Source organism: Salvelinus fontinalis, chromosome 21 (assembly GCF_029448725.1).
Source record: "Salvelinus fontinalis isolate EN_2023a chromosome 21, ASM2944872v1, whole genome shotgun sequence".
In the NCBI taxonomy this organism is placed as follows: Eukaryota; Metazoa; Chordata; class Actinopteri; order Salmoniformes; family Salmonidae; genus Salvelinus; species Salvelinus fontinalis.
The window spans coordinates 16,696,626-16,721,641 of NC_074685.1; the positions used below are offsets into that span (position 1 = coordinate 16,696,626).

The following is a 25,016-nucleotide window of genomic DNA, read 5'->3' on the forward strand; positions in this document are numbered from 1 at the left end:
CTCTTCTGTAGCCTGTCAACTATGTGTCTGTCTATCCCTGTTCTCTCCTCTCTGCACAGACCATACAAACGCTTCACACCGCGTGGCCGCGCCCACCCTAACCTGGTGGTCCCAGCCCGCACGACCCACGTGGAGTTCCAGGTCTCCGGTAGCCTCTGGAACTGCCGATCTGCGGCCAACAAGGCAGAGCTCATCTCAGCCTATGCGTCCCTCCAGTCCCTCGACTTCTTGGCACTGACGGAAACATGGCTCACCACAGATAACACTGCTACTCCTACTGCTCTCTCTTCGTCTGCCCACGTGTTCTCGCACACCCCGAGACCTTCTGGTCAGCGGGGTGGTGGCACCGGGATCCTCATCTCTCCCAAGTGGTCATTCTCTCTTTCTCCCCTTACCCATCTGTCTATCGCCTCCTTTGAATTCCATGCTGTCACAGTTACCAGCCCTTTCAAGCTTAACATCCTTATCATTTATCGCCCTCCAGGTTCCCTTGGAGAGTTCATCAATGAGCTTGATGCCTTGATAAGCTCCTTTCCTGAGGACGGCTCACCTCTCACAGTTCTGGGTGACTTTAACCTCCCCATGTCTACCTTTGACTCATTCCTCTCTGCCTCCTTCTTTCCACTCCTCTCCTCTTTTGACCTCACCCTCTCACCTTCCCCCCCTACTCACAAGGCAGGCAATACGCTTGACCTCATCTTTACTAGATGCTGTTCTTCCACTAACCTCATTGCAACTCCCCTCCAAGTCTCCGACCACTACCTTGTATCCTTTTCCCTCTCGCTCTCATCCAACACTTCCCACACTGCCCCTACTCGGATGGTATCGCGCCGTCCCAACCTCCGCTCTCTCTCCCCCGCTACTCTCTCCTCTTCCATCCTATCATCTCTTCCCTCTGCCCAAACCTTCTCCAACCTATCTCCTGATTCTGCCTCCTCAACCCTCCTCTCCTCCCTTTCTGCATCCTTTGACTCTCTATGTCCCCTATCCTCCAGGCCGGCTCGGTCCTCCCCTCCCGCTCCGTGGCTCGACGACTCATTGCGAGCTCACAGAACAGGGCTCCGGGCAGCCGAGCGGAAATGGAGGAAAACTCGCCTCCCTGCGGACCTGGCATCCTTTCACTCCCTCCTCTCTACATTTTCCTCTTCTGTCTCTGCTGCTAAAGCCACTTTCTACCACTCTAAATTCCAAGCATCTGCCTCTAACCCTAGGAAGCTCTTTGCCACCTTCTCCTCCCTCCTGAATCCTCCTCCCCCTCCCCCCCCCTCCTCCCTCTCTGCAGACGACTTCGTCAACCATTTTGAAAAGAAGGTCGACGACATCCGATCCTCGTTTGCTAAGTCAAACGACACCGCTGGTTCTGCTCACACTGCCCAACCCTGTGCTTTGACCTCTTTCTCCCCTCTCTCTCCAGATGAAATCTCGCGTCTTGTGACGGCCGGCCGCCCAACAACCTGCCCGCTTGACCCTATCCCCTCCTCTCTTCTCCAGACCATTTCCGGAGACCTTCTACCTTACCTCACCTCGCTCATCAACTCATCCTTGACCGCTGGCTACGTCCCTTCCGTCTTCAAGAGAGCGAGAGTTGCACCCCTTCTGAAAAAACCTACACTCGATCCCTCCGATGTCAACAACTACAGACCAGTATCCCTTCTTTCTTTTCTCTCCAAAACTCTTGAACGTGCCGTCCTTGGCCAGCTCTCCTGCTATCTCTCTCAGAATGACCTTCTTGATCCAAATCAGTCAGGTTTCAAGACTAGTCACTCAACTGAGACTGCTCTTCTCTGTATCACGGAGGCGCTCCGCACTGCTAAAGCTAACTCTCTCTCCTCTGCTCTCATCCTTCTAGACCTATCGGCTGCCTTCGATACTGTGAACCATCAGATCCTCCTCTCCACCCTCTCCGAGTTGGGCATCTCCGGCGCGGCCCACGCTTGGATTGCGTCCTACCTGACAGGTCGCTCCTACCAGGTGGCGTGGCGAGAATCTGTCCCCTCACCACGCGCTCTCACCACTGGTGTCCCCCAGGGCTCTGTTCTAGGCCCTCTCCTATTCTCGCTATACACCAAGTCACTTGGCTCTGTCATAACCTCACATGGTCTCTCCTATCATTGCTATGCAGACGACACACAATTAATCTTCTCCTTTCCCCCTTCTGATGACCAGGTGGCGAATCGCATCTCTGCATGTCTGGCAGACATATCAGTGTGGATGACGGATCACCACCTCAAGCTGAACCTCGGCAAGACGGAGCTGCTCTTCCTCCCGGGGAAGGACTGTCCGTTCCATGATCTCGCCATCACGGTTGACAACTCCATTGTGTCCTCCTCATAGAGCGCTAAGAACCTTGGCGTGATCCTGGACAACACCCTGTCGTTCTCCACCAACATCAAGGCGGTGGCCCGTTCCTGTAGGTTCATGCTCTACAACATCCGCAGAGTACGACCCTGCCTCACACAGGAAGCGGCGCAGGTCCTAATCCAGGCACTTGTCATCTCCCGTCTGGATTACTGCAACTCGCTGTTGGCTGGGCTCCCTGCCTGTGCCATTAAACCCCTACAACTCATCCAGAACGCCGCAGCCCGTCTGGTGTTCAACCTTCCCAAGTTCTCTCACGTCACCCCGCTCCTCCGCTCTCTCCACTGGCTTCCAGTTGAAGCTCGCATCCGCTACAAGACCATGGTGCTTGCCTACGGAGCTGTGAGGGGAACGGCACCTCAGTAACTTCAGGCTCTGATCAGGCCCTACACCCAAACAAGGGCACTGCGTTCATCCACCTCTGGCCTGCTCGCCTCCCTACCACTGAGGAAGTACAGTTCCCGCTCAGCCCAGTCAAAACTGTTCGCTGCTCTGGCACCCCAATGGTGGAACAAACTCCCTCACGACGCCAGGACAGCGGAGTCAATCACCACCTTCCGGAGACACCTGAAACCCCACCTCTTCAAGGAATACCTAGGATAGGATAAAGCAATCCTTCTGTCCCCCCCCCCCCCCCCCCCCCCCCTTAAAAGATCTAGATGCACTATTGTAAAGTGGCTGTTCCACTGGATGTCATTAGGTGAATGCACCAATTTGTAAGTCGCTCTGGATAAGAGCGTCTGCTAAATGACTTAAATGTAAATGTAAATGTATTCCATTTGCACAACAGCATGTGAAATTTATTGTCAATCAGTGTTGCTTCCTAAGTGGACAGTTTGATTTCACAGAAGTGTGATTGACTTGGAGTTACATTGTGTTGTTTAAGTGTTCCCTTTATTTTTTTGAGCAGTGTATGTATTTAATACAAGACTCAATCCAGGCTGTATCACATCTGGCCGTGATTGGGATTCCCATAGGGCTGCGCACAATTGGCCCAGCGTCCTTTTTTACTTAACTGACTTGCCTAGTTAAATAAAATAAAAATACAAAAATACAAAAAGCAAATACAGGATATTTGTACAAACCATTTATTTAAAATTGACATTAAACATACAATGGCTTTGCTACATTCGTATCTGAAATCCAGACACAAGCAAACAATTGCCTAAGGGAGACAATTTCTTAAAGAAAACATTTTTGTTCATAAAACATTTACATAGGCAGTATAAACATGTTTAAGCTATGCAACGAATAAACAGAAAAGTGTGAGGCTTGTAGTAAAATATGAAAATGTACAAAGAGAAAAAAAAAACTATTCTCAAATCAATTGCCAGAGCGCAAACATGATATGAACACCAATTCATAACCCTAACTCCTAAGACTTCATAAAAAAAGCCAAAAGCAGTCTCAAAGGTAATATTGTAACAGAAGGGATGTGTTAAAAAAGGTTGTAGAAAAGCATTATGAAGAAAAAATAAGGTCCCTAGAAATTGATGCAGGCTGGTTTCTCATTGTCTGTCAATAGATGGCAGTGCCAGCACTGTAGCTTCATATCTCAGCTATAAAATATAATTATTTCCTCTTTACATAAGTGTAACCACTAGAATACAGGGAAAAAGGGGCTAAACCAAGTTTAATGTGTCTAACATCATATGCTAGTACTTAGGTCGATTCACCACTTATGGCCTCACTAAGTCTATTCTACACAATTTACTTCACACTTCATTCAGTTCCTTCTGCTTTTAGGTTTTTATTTTTTGTTAATAACTGTATATATGTACATATATATTTGGTGAAGCACATAAATACACTCTTACAAATGTTTGTACAAAGGACGCTACAGGAAATAAACGTGGATGAACTATCCTGAAAAGCTTTCATTCATCTTCTTGTCAGAGCCAAACAATGGGAAGCAATGTGATTTGCGTACCTGTATATACATGTTTGTTGACATGTATAAAGGGGTCCAACTTTGTATCAATACATTAGTAGCCTTTTCACACTACCGAGCAAAACCGAGCAGAGCTGTACTGGACAATGTGAAAAGTACAGTTTGGGTCGCCCCTATAGTGTGAATCAGGCATATTAGTTCAGGCTTGAAAAGTCTGCCCTCTACCACAGAGAGAAAGGCTCACAATAGCCCACAAATAGATTAAAAACAGTATGTTAACAATCACTACAAGAGCCCTAACACAAAACGGACATTATCATGACCACCTTGGTTGAATAAGAAACTCTATGTGCAGAAATGGCATATGTAACTATGAACTTCTTTGACCGTATGTGCACTGAACATAGTCTTTGATCAGTGCTCCGGCATCAAGCAGGAAAGGGTTAACCCCAAATGCAGTTCAGCCACTCCTGTCTATTTGATCTCAGTCATGATGCCCTGTAGCTAAATGTAGTCTTGATAATGTAGTAACACATTACTGTGCTCTTTAGTTTTCCAGGGCTGCTTTGTTCAGAATGGCATAAATAATGACACATAATCATCATCCGTTTAAAATAAATATGTCAATGAATGTCAATAAATAAATGATGGAACCTTGAGGGCTCTGAGTATTTTTAGGAACTGTTTAGAAACATTTGACTAACAAAAGAAATAGCTATGGAAATAACTTCCAACAAGTGTCTCACTGGACACACTGGTTGAATCAACGCTGTTTTCACGTCATTTCAATGAAATCACTTGGAACCAAAATGGAATAGACGTTGAATTGACGTCTGTGCCCAGTGGGGTGAGAATGCATTAACACTGAAAAATAAAAGAACTAACAATGCAGTCTATAAAACATTCAGTTTAGTCACTTCTGCATTTACAACTTCCTTGCTCTTACCTGCACTTATACACTTTAAATGAGCCTATGGCACATTTCAATTCATAAACAAATTCTGGAATTTGTAAACAGTAACAAGCTACCTATGAGACATATTTACACACACATGTAAATATTCAAATGGACCATTTCTAACTGTCGTTAAAACTTCTAATACGGTTATGACTCATATCAATCTGCATTTTCAACCATGATATACAGTATGTTCCATATTTTACTGTAATTTCTTTACAGCGTTGTGCTTAAATGGTCTATCTTTACCTGTAGTTTAAACTTCCTCCTAATATGTGCATTTGTTACCTGTTGCTCTAAACCCTTCATGTGCCAGAGGCCAGTGCATCAAGAAGACGCAGTATCATCGACAAAAAGCTAGCTAATGCCACTCCTACAAACCAGTGTATGTCCCTGTCCCAGGGGTCAGTATTGGCCTATAAGCCATGTCAGTCTCAGAGAGAAGGGGCTGGGTGTAAAATTATTGAAATCAAAGGTGAGCTTCAGACCCACCCAATCACCTCAGCTTACATCTGACCACAACGGCCGCTAAATTGTGTTGAGGCCATCTCTTAAAATAACCGCAACATCCATCTCCAACTCCTCCATTTAGTTTTAGAAAGTGTTGGCCTATCAAGACCGAATACACCAGGCCATATAGGCCGATTACAGTTGATTTCTTCTTGCAAGACAACAACGTCCAACCCTGCATTAGAGAGTACTGGTCTATAAGCCGAATACACCAAACCATTTTGTCTGATCTTCGGAAGACAACAATGTCCATCTCCAACTCCTCCATTTTATAAGAAAGCACTGGCCTGAGGGCCAAATACATCAGACCATTTAGGCCAATAAGAGTTGACGTTGTCTTTCAACAATGTTTTTCATTTAATCGCAATCCACACACGTCTCCAAGGCAGCGCCACCAGTGGGCTGGGGGTGTCAGGGCGTGTCTGCGTGTTTGTAGTAGCCCCTCTTGATGGCAGCTAAGGCGATGCTCTCAGCGGAGCGCCTCTGGTCCAGGCTGAGAAGGGCCTGGAGCAGGGCGTTGATGTCTGCCTTCAGACCCTCCTTCTGCATCCAGTTCTTCAACAGGTCGTACACCTTGTCGCCAGGAGGGGCTCTCTCTGCCATCTTGATGTGGTTGTCATTGACACCGATGTAGCGGAAGAACTTGTTGTGGATCCGCACATCCAGGCACTCGTCGAAGAGGTCGAAGCTCTTCTTCAGGGATGTCTCCTCTCCTGGGGAGAGAAAGGAGAAGAAGTGTTATCTTGGTTACATCTTTGCTAATTAATTGTTACTGATATCAAAAATAGGGGAGTTTTTCCTGTTTTCCTGACCACCAAGAAAATATGAGCTTTAGTTATAGACAATAAGTAAGGTCCAGACTTTTTTCCTGAACTGGACACATGGTCAGGAAAAAAACTCCTGCCCTTTATTTTAGAAATCATAACTCTTTATCGTAATTTTTCCTTTTCCTGATGATTTCACTTAAATGAATTACAATTCCTAAGCAGAAAACAATAATATAGCTTTTCTTAAACAATAGATAAAGTAGCTCTGCATCAACTATGATCTGTTCCTGAATCTGTAGCGGTGTGCTTTCCCCGTCACATTTTGTTCATTTTCTAGGCTTTACAATACAGCTCCTTTTTAGCATCTAAATTGTAAATTGTTTCTAACCTCTTAATGCCGGGGAATTAACTCGTAAAGCAATTAACCACTGAATACAGAGCTAACAAGGTTAAACCGTGGAGCCAATAGCAAATAAGTGCTACACACACGCAATTAACTTCAGGCAGAGATAAAAACAAAGCCAAGCTATACTGACTATAGGTCAGTAGCAAAAACTACGCTTTAGCTAAATCACGTATTCCTGTAGTCCCTATTCATTAAATTCATATCCCTATTCATCATAGGATGAATGAGTGACAAAGGACATAAAAACCATATATAAAATCCATCAAATTCATGATTGTTTTGACTTGCTGAGGGCTGACATGAACTCGACTTTATTCCATCTCTATGGAGTATATGCAATAAGGCGAAATGCTCAAACCAGGCATATAAAAATGTAACTGATAGACAATATCAGACTGTTCTGTAACAATTCAGTCTTCTGAACAGACCGCAGTCAGGATATGATGAACGTGTTGTTTATGGTGTTTGTGGAACCCCTCCCTACAGTGGTGTAGTGGTGCCTGGAGCAGTGGGTATACTCTCATTTTTCCGAGGCATCCTGTGTGAAAAAATCTATGAGAAACAGTCACATACACTCTGAATGACCTAAAACGATAAATCCCATATTGGTCTTTCACAGTCAGGCCAAACCAAGCTGTACTGTGCAAGTAGGCTTAGATACTGTTAAAACAAATAAATGAGGCTGTCAACGGAGTCAGAAATTCATAGTTTTCAGATCTTTCCCTATTTTATAAGGTTTTCATTCTCAAGGTCACACTTCTTTAACAGAAAAACAACAAAATTGTATGTTTTAAGTCCATAACAATGATTGAACCACACCAGGAGATCACTTTTGAGGTCTGGAAAAAATCTAAGAAATGTTGAGTTTTGAGTGTAGTTACCCTTTAATTCAAGTGTGCAGGCACCTAGCACTGTTGTTTGGTTAGCTGTGGTTATGTTGCACATAAGATGGAGTAGGCAAAATAAATGTCCACTGGATGGATGCAAATAATGATGATGTCATTCTGACAGGTAGGCATAGGCTACTTTGTAGCTAGTTAACATTTAATAAAGAAGGTTTTTAGGAAAGCCTTTCCATCTATCAGAAGACGGTTAGGCCTAGACCTAGCACTGCTATATATGTTTCCTGTTCTTTAATTGTTTGACACCTGGAAGTTTTATTTCATATTATGAGGCATGTCTTACCTTGCTTTAAAGTAGCGTATTGTAAAAATCCCACCATAGAAACATGGAGGCAATTATTTGTATAAAGACTTACTCATGCGTTCTCCTGTTCTATTGTTTTTTGTTTTTTTTAAACTTTCTTTCATTGTCTAGCAGCCAAAGGCATTATGCTAGTCATATTAGCAACACATTATACATTTCTAACAGATATTTCCATCTATTTCTGTGAGACCGCTTGCATGTGCAGTGCGCATTTTAGAATGGTGTTTTCCAGCAATTGCAATTTGGAACAAATAAAATAATAGTTTATCAACATTTTAAGCTAAACATTCTGTTCCATCAGCCTTATTAATTGATACAGCGTATACTTCCACCACACTACCTAAATACGTATCAGTTGGGATTAAGAAGAGAGTATACGCAATGCCCACTGAAAAATCAGTCCACTACACCACTGCCTCCCTACTAGAACCCGGCCCACACTCCAGCTCTGTGCGGGGTCTCTTACCTAGCAGGGGCACCAATCTCTTCTGTAGAGGATCATCCTGAAACACGACAGGAGAAAAAACAAGAGTTAACCACAGTCCTTCTACAGACTACCGGGGACAAAATCCCTTATCTGTTCAGAAATACTGTAAGTAAAATATTATTAGTGTTATGAAAGTCTGCCTTGGTGAAAATTCTCAAACTTGCAATGTGCTATTGTTATTACACTTCTCAGGATATGTGTCTGCTGCAGGAATGCACAACTCGTCTCCGTGCTCACATGATCTGCTGCTAGCAGGATATGTTTGGTTTTGTGTCCTAGGCCATACCTATCCTCAGGGTCCCTGTCCCCCAATCCCCCCTGATATCACCCTCCCCCAGCTCACCTCTCTCACAAGGTACCTGTTCTCTTCTAACCTTCTCTGTCCCCATATTCCTCAACATCTCCCTCCCTCCACCGCCCCCCAACCACCTCTCCCTCCTTCTCTCACCCCGGCTGTGGGCTGCAGTCTCTGGGTGGAGGGGCTGTGTCGGGGAGAGCTGCTCGACGAGGCTGCCCCGGCGGTGGGCAAGGCCGACAGACTTGTCTGGGAGGAGCTGGTGGTGTTGGGCAGGCTGTCACCTAGGCCACGGTCCTCGTCCTCCCCCAGGCTCAGGGGAGGGGAGGCCTTGATCAGCCTACCCTGGGTCTCCTGCAGCAAGGGACGTGACTCGGGACGGACCTCCTCTGCTTCTTCCTCCTCCAGGCCGGCATTCTGGCTGTTTTGTCTCTCCTCTGCTGTGGGTCCACTCTCATCCTAAAAGAGAGAGATTTACATAGAGTGAGAAAGATAACATTCATATCATACATGTAATCATAATTAGTTGATATGGTTCAGGCCGGTGTGACTAATCTTCTGCCAAGACCAGAAATAGTGAGTGACGCATCACTATGACCTTCGACTGTGTCACTTAGCAGATCAAAGTACACTGAGATATTCTGAGAAGATGCATGAAAACAATTCCCCACCGAAGATTCATATACAGCCAACAGACATATACTGATATACACCAGGGATGGTCAACTGGCGGCCCAGCCCCCCTTTTATAGGCCCGCGGATACATTTTTAGGAACTCAGTCAGGATCTCAACTTACTGTTGAGAGTTATAATGGTAGAATACACAAGGTGCAATTTCAAAATTTGGTTGTGCATCAGCAGTTTTTCTCTTGTTATGTCAGTAATTGGCAGTCACTCAATCAGCCCATGTCAGCTAAAAAGTTTAGTCTAGCCAGTTATCTAAACTTGTAGTAATCATGGTCGAATTAATGACCAGGGCCCCCCATTGATTTTGTTAGTCACTTAGATATGCAAACATTTCTCTCCGCCCCATGGGAAAATTTGTAGAATTGTATGAAATGAGTTGCGAAATCTTCTATACGCCTCCATGGCAAAATGTGTAGAATTGCAGCAAACTTGCTTTAAAACTGCAACATTTTCTCAACGCATGTTATTAACTCTCTGCTGTCAAGAGGGGGGTCACTAAAATGTTGTGCTCACAAGGTAGCGGTGGGGGACACACAACAAAATGTCACATAGGGCCGGATCTGACTACATGTATGTGGGTACGCAGACCCGCGGGCCACTGTTCCCTCATGATGAATTCAGATTTTATATCTACACTGATAGATAACATAACCCCAATGACATACTGTAACTAAAGGAATAGAGAGGAGAAAACCTACGATGGGAATCTTCACGATCTCATTGGAGTCACAGTGACTGTCTGAACCTGAGAGACAAACTAAAACACATGGAGAATTAGACAACCAATCTGCAGTGTTATGTCAATATGTATTTCAATACACAGCGAGTGGCAAGGGACATTTGTTTTTGTTACTCACCTGGCTGAAATGTACATGGCTTCTTGATCCAAAGCCACACACCAATCCCAATGGAGAGGAAGAGCAGGAGCAGAATGACCAATGGCGTAGCTTTTGGGGAGGAGAAATGAGGAAACACAACCAATCAGAATCACACCTTAGACTTGATAGAAACTATGCTTATTTTTCACAATAAAACACCCCATAACCTATGACTTCACTAAAGTAGGAATTTGCGCTCCACTAACAAGCAAGTGTCATGTTATTTAAGCTGAAAAAATATCAGTGTATCAACTATATACAGTTCATTCTGTTTATTTAATCTGTCATCAATAAAAATAGATTTCAGAGCCTATAAAACAGATAGCTATAGGCATATGTAGGCCTACCTATGGTCTTTGGTGAGCTGGGGCTGGGGGTGGGGGTGGGGAGGGTAGGAAGGTGGAGGGTAGGTGAGACGTCCAGTTTCCTACACAAAGTGTTGGAAATGGGGGTGCATTTCTTCACCTCCTCCTCCCCCACTTTACACCTAGGAAGACAAGAAAAAGGAATTAGTATTTTATTTTTGAAGGGGCTAGTGCAGTAGACACTTGGTTAAAAATGACATAATGCTAAACAGATCAATTTGTGCGGTCTTGCCAACTCCTTGACAACTCATGGCAATGACAAGAGAAGTTGGCTATAGAGTAAAAACTGATCTGAGACCAGGCTGCTGTTTAGTAGGCCTACAGGGGTGATTTCTGGACTAAATGCTGGTGGTTTTAGTGTTCTAAATGTTTAGGGTGGCACTCACTTGGTACATCTCTTGCAGACCTCACAGGCCTGCTCTGGCACACAGAAGGTGCCTGCTCGACACTGGCACTGGGTGTCTGTGGTTCTGGTACAGGGTACCGTCTTGCTCTGATCTGAAGAGGGAGAGAAAAAAGAGAGAGAGCGAGCGTAATTAAGGGCACATTCGTACATTCACTCTGGCCATCTACTCCAATTTCAGAGCACTCATCTGAGTGTCAGAGCGCAGAATAACTGATGAATTTACGAACGCTCAACACCTGCTGAATATGGCTGGTGTCAGTAAACATCAGCAAAACAGCTTAATTAAATTGTTGCCAGCAGCACAGTTATTCACCAACGCTCTGGATAACATGAAAACAGCCTAACCAGAACGCTCGGATGAACCCTACTCCTCGGCCAGAGTGTCCAGTGTGTGCTCTAAACGCTCCAAGAGCGAAGCGCTCTGAATTTACACTCTCTGGTACTCCAAAGTGAATTTACGAACGCACCCTAAGTGATAATGCCCGAGCAGCTGGTGTTTGGAGGATATATTGGCATGGGTGTTATTAGGGCAAACACCGGCTTCGAGGGCATTATCACTTTTACACAACAGGTTTATACAACATATTCAAATAATGTTTGACATATTTTCATTAACGCTATTTTGATGAATTTATTTGTATTATTTCATAATTCCACAAGATATAGTCCCTACACAAATCTAGGGTTGCTGGAGACGCGACCCAGTCGTTCAGTCTTTTTGTTCTCTATCTATGGACGCGACCCAGTCGTTCGTTCTAAATGTTCCATTGCCATACTGGCTGGCAACGTTCTTATCCCTTGCCTGCTAGCTAGCCAACTACGGCTAACTTACAGTCATCTCAGAAAGTGCAGCCAGAATAACAGCAAAGTAGCTGTATTTGCATTTGTTTAAGTGACATTTATTTGGATACATCCATAACAATAAGTTGATGAGGCGCGATTTCGCCTGGCATAGAAAATGTGCTCACTCGTCAGAATACTGTTGTTCAGAGGAGCTAGCCAACAACACAGCTAACACAATCACTTCAAACTGAAGCTGGAAAGACTGCAAATTAGCTGTGTTTTGTTGTACCTTTACAAAACATTTTTTTAATATATCCATTAAAACGCTGCCTGCCTGTCTGTCTCGTCCCAACACGTTCATTTCTATGGGACAGCAGGAGATTGATTTTGAATATTCAAAACATTTAGCAAATGTCTACTGATAAAAACGAAATGTTAGTCTAAAAGAAATGCTTTATATAGTGGAGATCAAAATTAGAAATTGCTTGGCTGGGCTGATGAGACAATGGATTGTGCAGTCAGATGGAACAGAGTAAATAGGCATTTTAACATCATAGATTTAGCCATTGGCAATTTGTGGAATAGACACTGGCTGGAATGTGGTTTTAATCAATCAGCATTCAGGATTAGACCCACCCGATTAGACCCACCCACAAGTACTATTATAAACTGTGGTTCAAGCCCTGAATGCTGATTGGGTATGACAAAACATTTATTTTTACTGATCTAATTACCAGTTTATAATAGCAATAAGGCACCTCAGGAGTTTGTGGTATATGGCCAATATAGCACGGCTAAGTGCTGTATCCAGGCACTCCGCGTTGCGTCGGGCATAAGAACAGCCCACCCCCACAGCCCTTATTGCTTAAATATACACTACATGACCAAAAGTATGTGGACACTTGGTCGTCAAACATCTCATTCCAAAATGATGGGTATTAATATGGAGTTGGTCCTTCCTTTGCTGCTATAACAGCCTCCACTCTTCTGGGACGGTTTTCCACTAGATGTTGGAACATTGCTCGCAGTTGAAGTTCCAAATCATCCCAAAGGTGTTCGATGGGGTTGCTGTCAGGGCTCCGTGCAGGCCAGTCAGGTTCTTCTACACCGATCTCGTAATACCATTTCTGTATGGACCTCGCTTTGTGCACGGGGGCATTGTCATGCTGAAATAGGAAAGGGCATTCCCCAAACTGTTTCCACAAAGTTGGAAGCACAGAATTGTCTTGAATGTCACTGTATACTGTAGTGTTAAGATTTCCCTTCGCTGGAACTACCCCGAACCACGAAAAACAGCCCCAAACCATTATTCCTCTTCCACCAAACTTTACAGTTGGCACTATGAATTGGGGCAGGGAGTATTCTCCTGGCATCTGCCAAACCCAGATTTGTCCGTCGGACTGCCAGATGGTGAAGCGCGTTTCATCACTCCAGAGAACACGTTTCCACTACTCCAGAGTCCAATGGCGGCGAGCTTTACACCACTCCAGCCGACAATTGGCATTGCACATGTTGATCTTTGGCTTGTGTGTGGCTGCTCGGCCATGGAAATCCATTTCATGAAGCTCCCGACAAACAGTTCTTGTGATCACGTTGCTTCCAGAGGCAGTTTGGAACTCGGTAGTGAGTGTTGCAACCGAGGACAGATGATTTTTATACGCTACGCGCTTCAGCACTCGGTGGTCCTGTTCTGTGAGCTTGTGTGGCCTACCACTTTGTGGCTGAGCTGTTATTGCTCCTAGACGTTTCCACTTCACAATAACAGCACTTACAGTTGACTGGGGGAGCTCTAGCAGGGCAGAAATTTGACAAACTGACTTGTTGGAAAGGTGGCATCCTATGACGGTGCCACGTTGAAAGTCACTGAGCTCTTCGGTAAGGCCATTCTACTGCCAGTATTTGTCTATGGAGATTGCATGGCTGTGTGCTTGATTTTATACACCTGTTAGCAATGGGTGTGGCTGACTAGCCGAATCCACTAATTTGAAGGGGTGTCCACATATATATATATATATATATATACACACATACATATATATATTGTATCATACATTCAATAATTTAGGTAACAGTTTATTTTCAGTTCTGTTTCAGATGGTATATATTACTAAGTTATTATTACTAATCTTTCTAATGTTTACTGTGAGATATGTATGTATACTGATGTACATATTAAAGCTCTTTCACAGCACAAAACATGTCCCTTCCCTGTAACAGTTATCTCCTTTCAGTGGGTCAGGCCTTTCACATGGCACAAAGACACACCGAACTCCTTTGCAAGGTAACTTACGCACACACACGACTCTCCTGAGACAGGTAACACACACTCTGCATTCAGTTCGTGTGAAAAAAACGAAGACAGGCACACCCTCGTACGCCATGTAATACCACTGTATCAAATTATCATGGAGCTTTGAGGACAGGGAGAAAGCGACCATGTATTCTTCTGCACTCTCTGGAACAAAAGTCTATCAAGCTAAACTGTGAATGCCCAATGCTCCATGTGTAGACTCCCGGAATTGGTGTCTACCTTGGTTAATAGTTTATGAATTGGCAACAGATACAAGAGAGAGACATTGTGGTTAGCTAATAGCTAACTTCATGTGAAATGGAGAGTCTCTTCTTCTAACGACACAAACTTGTTGTAAGACAGTTCTTTATGGACAGCTAAAAGAGGCCAGGTAACAGGTAACTGTTTGTCCTTTACAGGACTACAAATAAACAGCAGAGGACTTCATTACCCTTGCGGCAGTGCGTGCAGGGCAGGCAGTGGTTCATCCCGTTGGAGTGTTCTGTGTAGGTGTGGCCGTGGTGACAGAGCAAGCATCTCCCCTGCTCCATGTCCCGGTCACACGCCCTGCCCACGAACGTACCTGTCCATCAATAAACCCATCAATCAATACAAGTTTTACAAACAGAAATAGTCTGTTATAGCCTGTTTATTTGTTTGATTAATACTTAACAATAACCTTATTGAGGTCAAAATACATATTTAGCCTGAAGCATTTCTTCGAGTAAGACAAATGGGTGGTGTGCTTGTGTGTGTTGTGATGGTGGTAGAGTGTATGCATGTGTGTGTGCTTTTCCTATGTCTAATACTGGAACAGAGACACGTAGCCATGGCATATGCAAACTATATACTACTGCAGTGGTTTTGCGTCTACTTTCTTGGTTGTGATGTAACATTAGCACTTTTCCCGCCCCGTTCACGCATGACATGCTTTAGGCACCTGATTATCATGTGTTTAGAGAAAAGACCGATACTATCACACCCAAAAGAGAGAGAGCGATAGAGGGAAGGAGAGAACGTGAGAAATGTACAGAGGAAAAGCTTGAAAAGTTCATTGGCATTCCTGACTAACTAGCTAGATAGAGGCAGCGCAGTCTGTCTCTCTGCCTTTTCCTATCTGACTAACCTAAAAAGGTCCAAACGGGTCTCTGCCTTTTCCTATCTGACTGACCTAAAAAGGTCCAAACGGGTCATCTAATTGGAAATAGCAATAGCTTGTTAGCAGTAGCCTGCTAGCAATGGTGCTAGTGTTGCTATAATATCCATGGCTCATTCCACAGCGCTGGCATCAGTAACGCAGTGGTTAGGTTTTAATGGGACTATTTCAACTAGTAACACAACTTTTAAAAGAAACCCTACTCCCTCCCTTAATGTTTACTACTGGGTGTTGTTACAGAACCTGGGTTGGGTTCCCTGCCGCTAGCTTGGGCATGGGTTCTGTTCTGCTCTGCTATCCTCACATAGTTGGCATGACTCAAATAATGTTAGAGTCAGAGTAATGAGTTCCCTCCTCTCTGGAAGGCCTGTTGATAATGTATCATAAGGACTGGTTCTAGCTTGGGTTCTATGTTTTGTTTATAAAGTGTGATTCTAGTTCTGGTTCCGGGATCAGGTTCTAGTAGCGCTGATTCTGCTGGCCTGTACTGATAGCCTGGCAGTGTATATAACCAAAGTTCTCGCTTGGGTTCTAGATCAGGTTTTGGGCCTGGGTTCTCCTTACCGGCCTGGCAGTTGAGGCAGCAGAGGTCCTGATGGAGGTACTGCTGGTTCTCCAGACAGGTTTTGTGTCGCTGCGTTCGGTTCCTGTCATCGCCGGACCACTGGGCCGCCAACACGCCACTGAGCTCCGCCCCACAGCACGCCAGCCCTGAGCACAGCAGGAACACCACCACCTAGAGGAGGCAGGGATGGATAAAGTTGAATTTACTTATTTAACCTTTAGTTAACCAGGCAAGTCCATTAAGAACACATTCTTATTTACAATGACGACCTGGAAAGGGCAGTGCAGCAAGAGAGAGAGTGAGAGAAAGAGTGGGAAAGAGAGAGAGATTGCTCCCATTCATATCATACAGGAGGGAGAGGTTCACATTACCAGTCTATATAAACACTCACTCGCCCACCCGCATGGGAGCGGGGAGAGAAGAGAGGTTATATTCTCATAAGAAACTGTGTGTGAGCAATCTGGGTCCTAATATGAACCACCTGATCTGAACATCTGCAGAGGAAAGCCAATTAGGAGAGCAGGCTGGAGTTAGAAAACAACCTAACATGTGTATGTATGCAGAGTTTACACCATATACTGATGTTAAATGTTGAATTAAGGCAATACAGTTGTTGAAGTAGGATTCTAGGCATGTTGAATGGCCAGGTCACGTGGCATCACTGTTCTGGGGTTCAGAGAAGATCCCAGGGATAAAAACATAAAAGTTCAAAACAGATTTAAAAAAAAATTTTTTTATTGTGGTGGAGTGCAATACCATTCTATTCAATAATATCGGATTTTAAACCAGCAAAAATATAAATATGTATACTGTGCATAGATTTTATTTAAATTACACAGACAGACACTTCAAACAGATAGTTCAAAGCGTATCCAAACAATTTCAATCTATTCAAAATGTAATTTTGGTTAAATACATTGTCTTGGACAACCATAATCCTCTCTAGTGAGGAGACAATGGGGATTGATAGGGTATCCTATAGCTAAAGCTAGCATGTTGCTGCCCATATCAGATGTGATCCCAGTAATCCATTCATGTGCTGGATAATAACAGGGCTTGTATGGATGGGGGGGACAGAGTAGAATACAGCGGAGCACTTTAGTGTGGCCCAAAGGCAACGGTGTTTGTTCACACGCCTTTTCACCTTGTCACTGTGAGAAGGTCCTATTCACCGGCAAACAACACACTTTAGTACCTCTACATCAAATGACCCACATTCTTAAAACCCCAGTGCTTTGACTGGGCCGACATGCGACACCACCACGAAGCCCCTTGGAAGCAATGCGACACCTCCTCGTGTAAATGAGCGGCCTAGTTTTGGTAGGTTTTGTCTCTCTCTCATAGACCCCACCACCCTCCCACCCCCATAACTGGCACACAGCTGTAACGCGCTTCCTCCTTCTCCTCATCAGAAGAGAAGTAGCATGGATTTGACCAACGTGCAGCGGGTTGTGAATACATCATGAAACTTTATTTACCAGACAAAACTAAACACACGAAGAACACTTGAATATTTTACAAAACGAAGAAGACAGACCTGAACGAGAGTACTTACATAAAACACGAAGAACGCATGGACAAGGAAAACAGACTACACAAAAACCGAACAAACGCTACAGTCCCGTGTGGTACACCGACAAGGACACAGCTACACAGGAGACAATCACCCACAAACAAACAGTGAGAACACCCTACCTTAATACGACTCTCAATTAGAGGAAAACGCAAAACACCTGCCTCTAATTAAGAGCCATACCAGGCAACCCAAAACCAACATAGAAACAGAAAACATAGACTGCCCACCCAAAACTCACGCCCTGACCATCACACACATACAAAACAGGTCAGGAACGTGACAGAACCCCCCCCTCAAGGTGCGAACGCCGGGCGCACCAGCACAAAGTCCAGGGGAGGGTCTGGGTGGGCATCTGACCACGGTGGTGGCTCAGGCTCCGGACGCTGTCCCCACACCACCATAGTCACTCCCCGCTTCTGTATTCCCCTCCCAATGACCACCCTCCAACTAAAACCACCTAAATGAAGGGGCAGCACCGGGATAAGGGGCAGGTCCGGGCTGAGGGACTCTGGCAGGTCCGGGCTGAGGGATTCTGGCAGGCCCGGGCTGAGGGACTCTGGCAGGCCCGGGCTGAGGGACTCTGGCAGGTCCGGGCTGAGGGACTCTGGCAGGTCCGGGCTGTAGGGCAGCTCATGACTGTAGGGCAGCTCCTGACTGGCGGGCGGCTCTGGCGGCTCCTGACTGGCGGGCGGCTCTGGCGGCTCCTGACTGGCGGGCGGCTCTGGCGGCTCCTGACTGGCGGGCGGCTCTGGCGGCTCCTGGCAGACGGACGGCTCTGGCGGCTCCTGGCAGACGGACGGCTCAGACGGCTCCTGGCAGACGGACGGCTCAGACGGCGCTGGGCAGACGGACGGCTCAGACGGCGCTGGGCAGACGGACGGCTCAGACGGCGCTGGGCAGACGGACGGCTCAGACGGCGCTGGGCAGACGGACGGCTCAGACGGCGCTGGGCAGACGGACGGCTCAGACGGCGCTGGGCAGACGGACGGCTCAGACGGCGCTGGGCAGACGGACGGCTCAGACGGCGCTGGGCAGACGGACGGCTCAGACGGCGCTGGGCAGACGGACGGCTCAGACGGCGCTGGGCAGACGGACGGCTCAGACGGCGCTGGGCAGACAGACGGCTCAGACGGCGCTGGGCAGACAGACGGCTCAGACGGCGCTGGGCAGACAGACGGCTCAGACGGCGCTGGGCAGACAGACGGCTCAGACGGCGCTGGGCAGACAGACGGCTCAGACGGCGCTGGGCAGACAGACGGCTCAGACGGCGCTGGGCAGACAGACGGCTCAGACGGCGCTGGGCAGACAGACGGCTCAGACGGCGCTGGGCAGACAGACGGCTCAGACGGCGCTGGGCAGACAGACGGCTCAGACGGCGCTGGGCAGACAGATGGCTCAGACGGCGCTGGGCAGACAGATGGCTCAGACGGCGCTGGGCAGACAGGCAGTGCAGAAGGCGTTGGGCAGACGGCCGACTCTGCCCTGCTGAGGCGCACAGTAGGCCTGGTGCGTGGTGCCGGAACTGGAGGTACCGGGATGACGGCACGCACTTCAAGGCTAGTGCGGGAAGCAGGGCACACTGACTTCTCGAAGCGCACTATAGGCCTGGTGCGTGGTACCGGAACTGGAGGTACCGGGCTGAGGGCACGCACCTCAGGGGCGAGTGCGGGGAGAAGGAACAGTGCGTACAGGGCTCTGGAGATGCACAGATGGCTTAGTGCGTGGTGTCGGAACTGGAGGCACTGGGCTGGAGACACGCACCATAGGGAGAGTGCGTGGAGGAGGAACAGGGCTCTGGAGACGCACAGGTGGCTTAGTGCGTGGTGCCGGAACTGGTGGTACTGGGCTGGGGCGAGGAGGTAGCGCGGGAAATACCGGACCGTGTAGGCGTACTGGCTCCCTTGAGCACTGAGCTTGCCCAACCTTACCTGGTTGCATGCTCCCCGTAGCCCGTCCAGTGCGGGGAGGTGGAATAACCCGCACCGGGCTATGTAGGCGAACCGGGGACACCATGCGTAAGGCTGGTGCCATGTAAGCCGGCCCAAGGAGACATACTGGTGGCCAGATATGTAGAGCCGGCTTCATGGCACTTGGCTCAATGCTCAAACTAGCTCTACCAGTGCTGGGAGGTGGAATAACCCGCACCGGGCTATGTACACGTACAGGAGACACAGTGCGCTCTACTGCGTAACAAGGTGTCTGCCCGTACTCCCGCTCTCCACGGTTAGCCTGGGAAGTGGGCACAGGTCTCCTACCTGCCCTCGGCCCACTACCTCTTAGCCCCCCCCCAAGAAATTTTTGGGTAGTACTCACGGGCTTTTCGGGCTTCCATGCTAGACGTGTCCCCTCATAATGCCGGTTCCTCTCTCCGGTCTCCTCCGCTCTCCGAGCTGCCTTCCGCTGTTCCCATGGGCGGTGATTCACCTCCAATTTAGCCCATGGTCCCTTTCCTTCCATGATCTCCTCCCAAGACCATAAATCCTGCTTCGTGCGCTGTCGTTGCTGTCCATTAACCCGCTGCTTGATCTGGGTTTGGTGGGTGATTCTGTAACGCGCTTCCTCCTTCTCCTCATCAGAAGAGGAGTAGCATGGATTTGACCAACGTGCAGCGGGTTGTGAATACATCATGAAACTTTATTTACCAGACAAAACTAAACACACGAAGAACACTTGAATATTTTACAAAACAACAAAACGAAGAAGACAGACCTGAACGAGAGTACTTACATAAAACACGAAGAACGCATGGACAAGGAAAACAGACTACACAAAAACCGAACAAACGCTACAGTCCCGTGTGGTACACCGACAAGGACACAGCTACACAGGAGACAATTACCCACAAACAAACAGTGAGGACACCCTAACTTAATACGACTCTCAATTAGAGGAAAACGCAAAACACCTGCCTCTAATTAAGAGCCATACCAGGCAACCCAAAACCAACATAGAAACAGAAAACATAGACTGCCCACCCAAAACTCACGCCCTGACCATCACACACATACAAAACAGGTCAGGAACGTGACAACAGCGCTCAGTTCAATCTAACCCACCGCTCAATTCAATCTAACCCACAATATTTACACAATAGCTTTTATTTTTCCCATGGTCAAATAACATAACGTATTGAAATCACAGATTTCTGGTACTATATATTTTTTTTAGTAATCCAGTTAACCTGTTGGGGATGGGGGCGCTGTTTAGACTATTTATGCTAATGTGGCTAATTTTTTAAACGGCTTCCCACAAAATCCTTGATCGTACAATATGCATATTATTATTATTATTGGATAGAAAACAGTCTATAGTTTCTATAGGAGTTGAAATTTTGTCTCTAAGTGGAACAGAGCCCATTCTACAGCAATTTCCCTGACATGGAGTCAGATTTGAGAAACGTTGGCCACTTTTCTGAAGTCATTTAAACGGGCACTGTCGTTGCTATGACTATACGGACACTTCTTACGTCTTCCCCTGGATGCCTTTACGTGATGACGATTCCAACGGGCTCGATTGCTCGTTCACAGGCACTACAAATGAAAAAAACCTTTAGCTAGCAAGTCTTTTCTTGCTGCGTAACGCGCGTGGAAGACACCGACCCTCTCCTGTTCCAAGCATTAGTTTAGCCTGTTATATTTCTCCGGTCATCTTTTCACTCGTTATAGGAGTTACAAACATCACAAAGTAGTTAATTTAAAGCGTTTTATAGCAATTTATATCCGTTTAGTGCGATTTTGGGACATTTATTTTTGCAACGATGTGAAAAGTTGGGAACGCTTTTCAGTTCATCCCGAACGTAGTTGACATTTCCACATGGCAAGAGGACAGCTTTCCACCAAAAGACGATTTCTCCCAAGAAAGGATCCTTTGCCCAAGATACTGATGGAAGAACAGCTCAAGGTAGGACATTTTTATTATGATAAATCGTGTTTCTGTCGAAACATTTTAGTGGCTTAGGACGCCATGTTTTTTGACGTAGCTTCGCTTGGCGCAAACTGTATTGAAAAGTAAGGATAAATTAAAAAATGTAATAACGCAATTGTATTAAGAATTAAATTGTCTATCAATCCCTGTCCACCCTATATTTTTTAGTCACGTTTATGAGTATTTATGTATAAGAGTAGATCACTGTCTAAGTGGCGCAAGGACAAATTCTGACCAGCTGAGTTACATTTCACATTGTCTAACCATGATTTTGGTGGCTAAATATAAACATTTTCGATCAAACTGTATATGCATGTTGTAATGTGATGTTACAGGAGTGTCATCGGAAGAATTCTGAGAAGGTTAGTGAAAAAATTAATATCTTTTGGCGATGTTGACTTTTATCGCTCACTTTGGCTAGAATCAATGCTGGGCTGCTAATTGCTATGTGCTAAGCTAATATAACGATTTATTGTGTTTTCGCTGTAAGACACTTAGAAAATCTGAAATATTGTCTGTATTCACAGGATCTGTGTCTTTCGATTCGTGTATGCTGTGTATTTTTACGAAATGTTTGATGATTAGTAGTTAGGTAAACACGTTGCTCATTGTAATTATTCTAGTCCATTTGTGATGGTGGGTGCAATTGTAAACTATGCCATATACCTGAAATATGCACTTTTTTCTAACAAAACCTATCCCATACCATAAATATGTTATCAGACTGTCATCTAATGAGTTTTTTTGTTGGTTAGGGGCTATAAATATCTTAGTTTAGCCGAATTGGTGATGGCTACTGGTGTTGGTGGACAAATAAAAGATGGTGGAATATGCTAATGTGTTTTTAGGTAATAGATGTACATCTTTACATATTGTGTCTTCCCTGTAAAACATTTTAAAAATCGGAAATGTTGACTGGATTCATAAGATCTGTGTCTTTCATTAGCTGTATTGGACTTTAATGTGTGAAAGTTAAATATTTTAAAAAAATATTTTTTTTGAATTTCGCGGCACTGGTTTTTCAGTGGGGGGGGGGGGGGTGTGCCGCTAGCGCCACGCTGATCCTAGACAGGTTAAAGGTAGAGTTACAGTTTTCAGAACAAGTCTTTGTGTGCATGGGGAGTAGTTTGTAAACAAAGACAGTGGATGAACATAGCGACTACTCAAATGGTGGGTTACATGGAATTCCTGGGAAACCAGTGGAGTTGACAGACTGCAGTTGACTTGTGTAAGACTACAGTAGAGTTGACTCCTTACAGACTGAAGTTGACTCCTGACAAACAGACTTGACTCCTGAGTCTAAGCTCCTGTCGTTCCTCACTTGGATCTGTGGAAGGCGGCCATGCCTTGTTGTTCACAGGGAGTTTCCTGGCCGGTGCAGCGCTGCTGGGTACCCGCCGAGCCTTTTGCTGGCTCTCTCCTTCTCCCCCCCCACCCCCTCTCCCCGCTCTCTCTGCTCACGTCAGACTTTCCACAGACACGGGGAGGCAGAGCGAAGGGGGCGACGACCAGGAGAGCACTCACAATCACACCATTTAGCTTTATCCAAACATAGTGAGAGAGAAGAGGCAAAGAGAGGGGGGAGTGAGAGAAAGAGGGGGCAGAAAGAGAGAATGACAGAGAAGGGGGCGAGAGGAAAAGATAGAGGGGTTAACAGCTTGTGAGATTGTACAGAGGGAGTTAAAGAGTTGAATGTGTGACTGAGGGAGGGGAGAGGGGGGAAAGCAAAGGACTGAGGCCGTGTGAAAAAGAAGGAGAAGGGAAAACGACAGCATGCATGTGTGCATTTTGCATTTGTGAAAGAGGGAAAGATAGAAAAAGGAGAAAAGCACAACCAGGGAAGAGGGAGGAGAGATTGAGCCGTGCATTGGAAGCACACTATAGATAAGAGAAGTAGTGAAACCATGACGAATCCCACAAACAGTAATCAGGCTTGCTTAGCCATGTAACCATGGTTATGTTCCCAATCAAAAGCCTGAAAGGTATACTACAAAGCCGGATCAATGAGTTGGCCCTCTAACTTTGATAAACAAGCAGAAATAACTAGATTTTTGGTTAATTAAGAAAGCTAAACTTTTTGGTTTTGAGTCATTTAGACCACGACCATTTCAAGCTTATCCCCCCCAGAAATGTTATTTCAGAATTTTTTGGCAAGTTAGATAGCTAACTCCTTGATCCTACTTTAGTAGTATACCCCTCAGGTGGCTACTGGAAAATACACACACAACACACACACACACACACACACACACACACACACACACACACACACACACACACACACACACACACACACACACACACACACACACACACACACACACACACACACACACACACACACACACACACACACACACACACACACACACACACACACACACACACACACACACACACACGAAGGGCTGCTGAGCAGTGACATAACATCCTGTCTGAGTGCATTCCTGGGCCTGTGGATCACTAGATTCCTCCATGCAGCAGCCATCCCAACCTCACAGACAAACCTGTTCTTGTCTCAGCAGTTTACAGGCGCCCCAAAGAGGAAAAAGGTCACTTTATGGGGAGAAGGAATATCTAACAATGGAATTTTCCCATTGAGCCATGGCCATTAAAAAGAGAGAGTTTCTTGTGTGACTGAGGTTTGCTCAAGTGTTTGAATTGGGGAAAAATTCTGTCTATTCTGCTAAATGACTTCCATATTGTACAGTAAGTTATTGGTATGAAACGGAGTAGTAGACATACATATTATTCAGTATTGAGTTCTAAATGCAGACAATTTAAATTATGCCTCAGAACCTGATCGACCAATATTACAGCTACCTGTACACTTGACTACAGGCCTTACCACTTTTCACACACCCTTTGTGTACCTGCCTGCACTTTCATGTCACACTGGTTATTTCCTTGTAGTTACTAGGGCTGGGCGTTAACCAGATTTTCACATCATCATACCGCCCTTCTCTCATTCCGGGATTTACGGTATTACCGGTTTAGTACACAAGGGGTGCCCAAAAAATCCCACAAAAAAGCCCAGCATCTATTAAATAAAGGTAAAATAAATATTACCAAAATGCTAATTCTGTGCTTCAGTTGCACTTTTCCACATGGAAGAGAATTAACAAACGGGGCATTCTATCAGCAGACAGCGCTACTTTTCTCCAGTACCTTTCGGTGTAGCCTACTGTTCTCAGTTAGAATGCAAGGTTAACTTTAAGCAAAACATTAGGAAATGTAGCTGGCTTTCTATGATGAATATTAGACATATAATGGCCATGTATCGTTTTTTTACAAAAAATAGCATTGCACTTCTGTTGTCATCTGATGAAAATGAAGCTATATTCTGCCAAATGTGCACTAATGTATTTTCTGTGAAGGAAAACTATAGTTGCATGACCCTAATCACTCTATTGAAGCAAAAAACACTGTTGACTTTCAATATAAAACACGACCCCTGTCAATACACAGCTGGACTCCATTGCTCCTGCTTTCTCCGTTCCGCTATCTA

At 45.6% G+C, this 25,016-nt stretch overlaps 1 protein-coding gene across 2 annotated transcripts in view; it reads right to left on the reverse strand.

Annotated features, from left to right (window-relative positions):
* Positions 1–3,430: 3,430 nt before the first annotated feature.
* Positions 3,431–25,016, reverse strand: part of LOC129818338 (tumor necrosis factor receptor superfamily member 10B-like) — a 38,010-nt gene continuing 16,424 nt past the window's right edge. The window contains exons 1-10 of one of the 2 annotated variants that reach the window (XM_055874131.1): positions 19,898–20,299; positions 16,008–16,179; positions 14,739–14,870; positions 11,195–11,306; positions 10,791–10,930; positions 10,423–10,512; positions 10,264–10,322; positions 9,032–9,337; positions 8,563–8,599; positions 3,431–6,430 (exon numbers count right to left, since the gene is read on the reverse strand). In XM_055874131.1, the coding sequence (XP_055730106.1) occupies positions 6,129–6,430; positions 8,563–8,599; positions 9,032–9,337; positions 10,264–10,322; positions 10,423–10,512; positions 10,791–10,930; positions 11,195–11,306; positions 14,739–14,870; positions 16,008–16,179; positions 19,898–20,212 (1,665 nt within the window). In that variant the 5' untranslated portion in view covers positions 20,213–20,299 and the 3' untranslated portion in view covers positions 3,431–6,128. Of the gene's footprint in view, positions 6,431–8,562; positions 8,600–9,031; positions 9,338–10,263; positions 10,323–10,422; positions 10,513–10,790; positions 10,931–11,194; positions 11,307–14,738; positions 14,871–16,007; positions 16,180–19,897; positions 20,300–25,016 lie in introns of those variants that run through there. The other variant, XM_055874132.1, reaches the window with a different exon arrangement.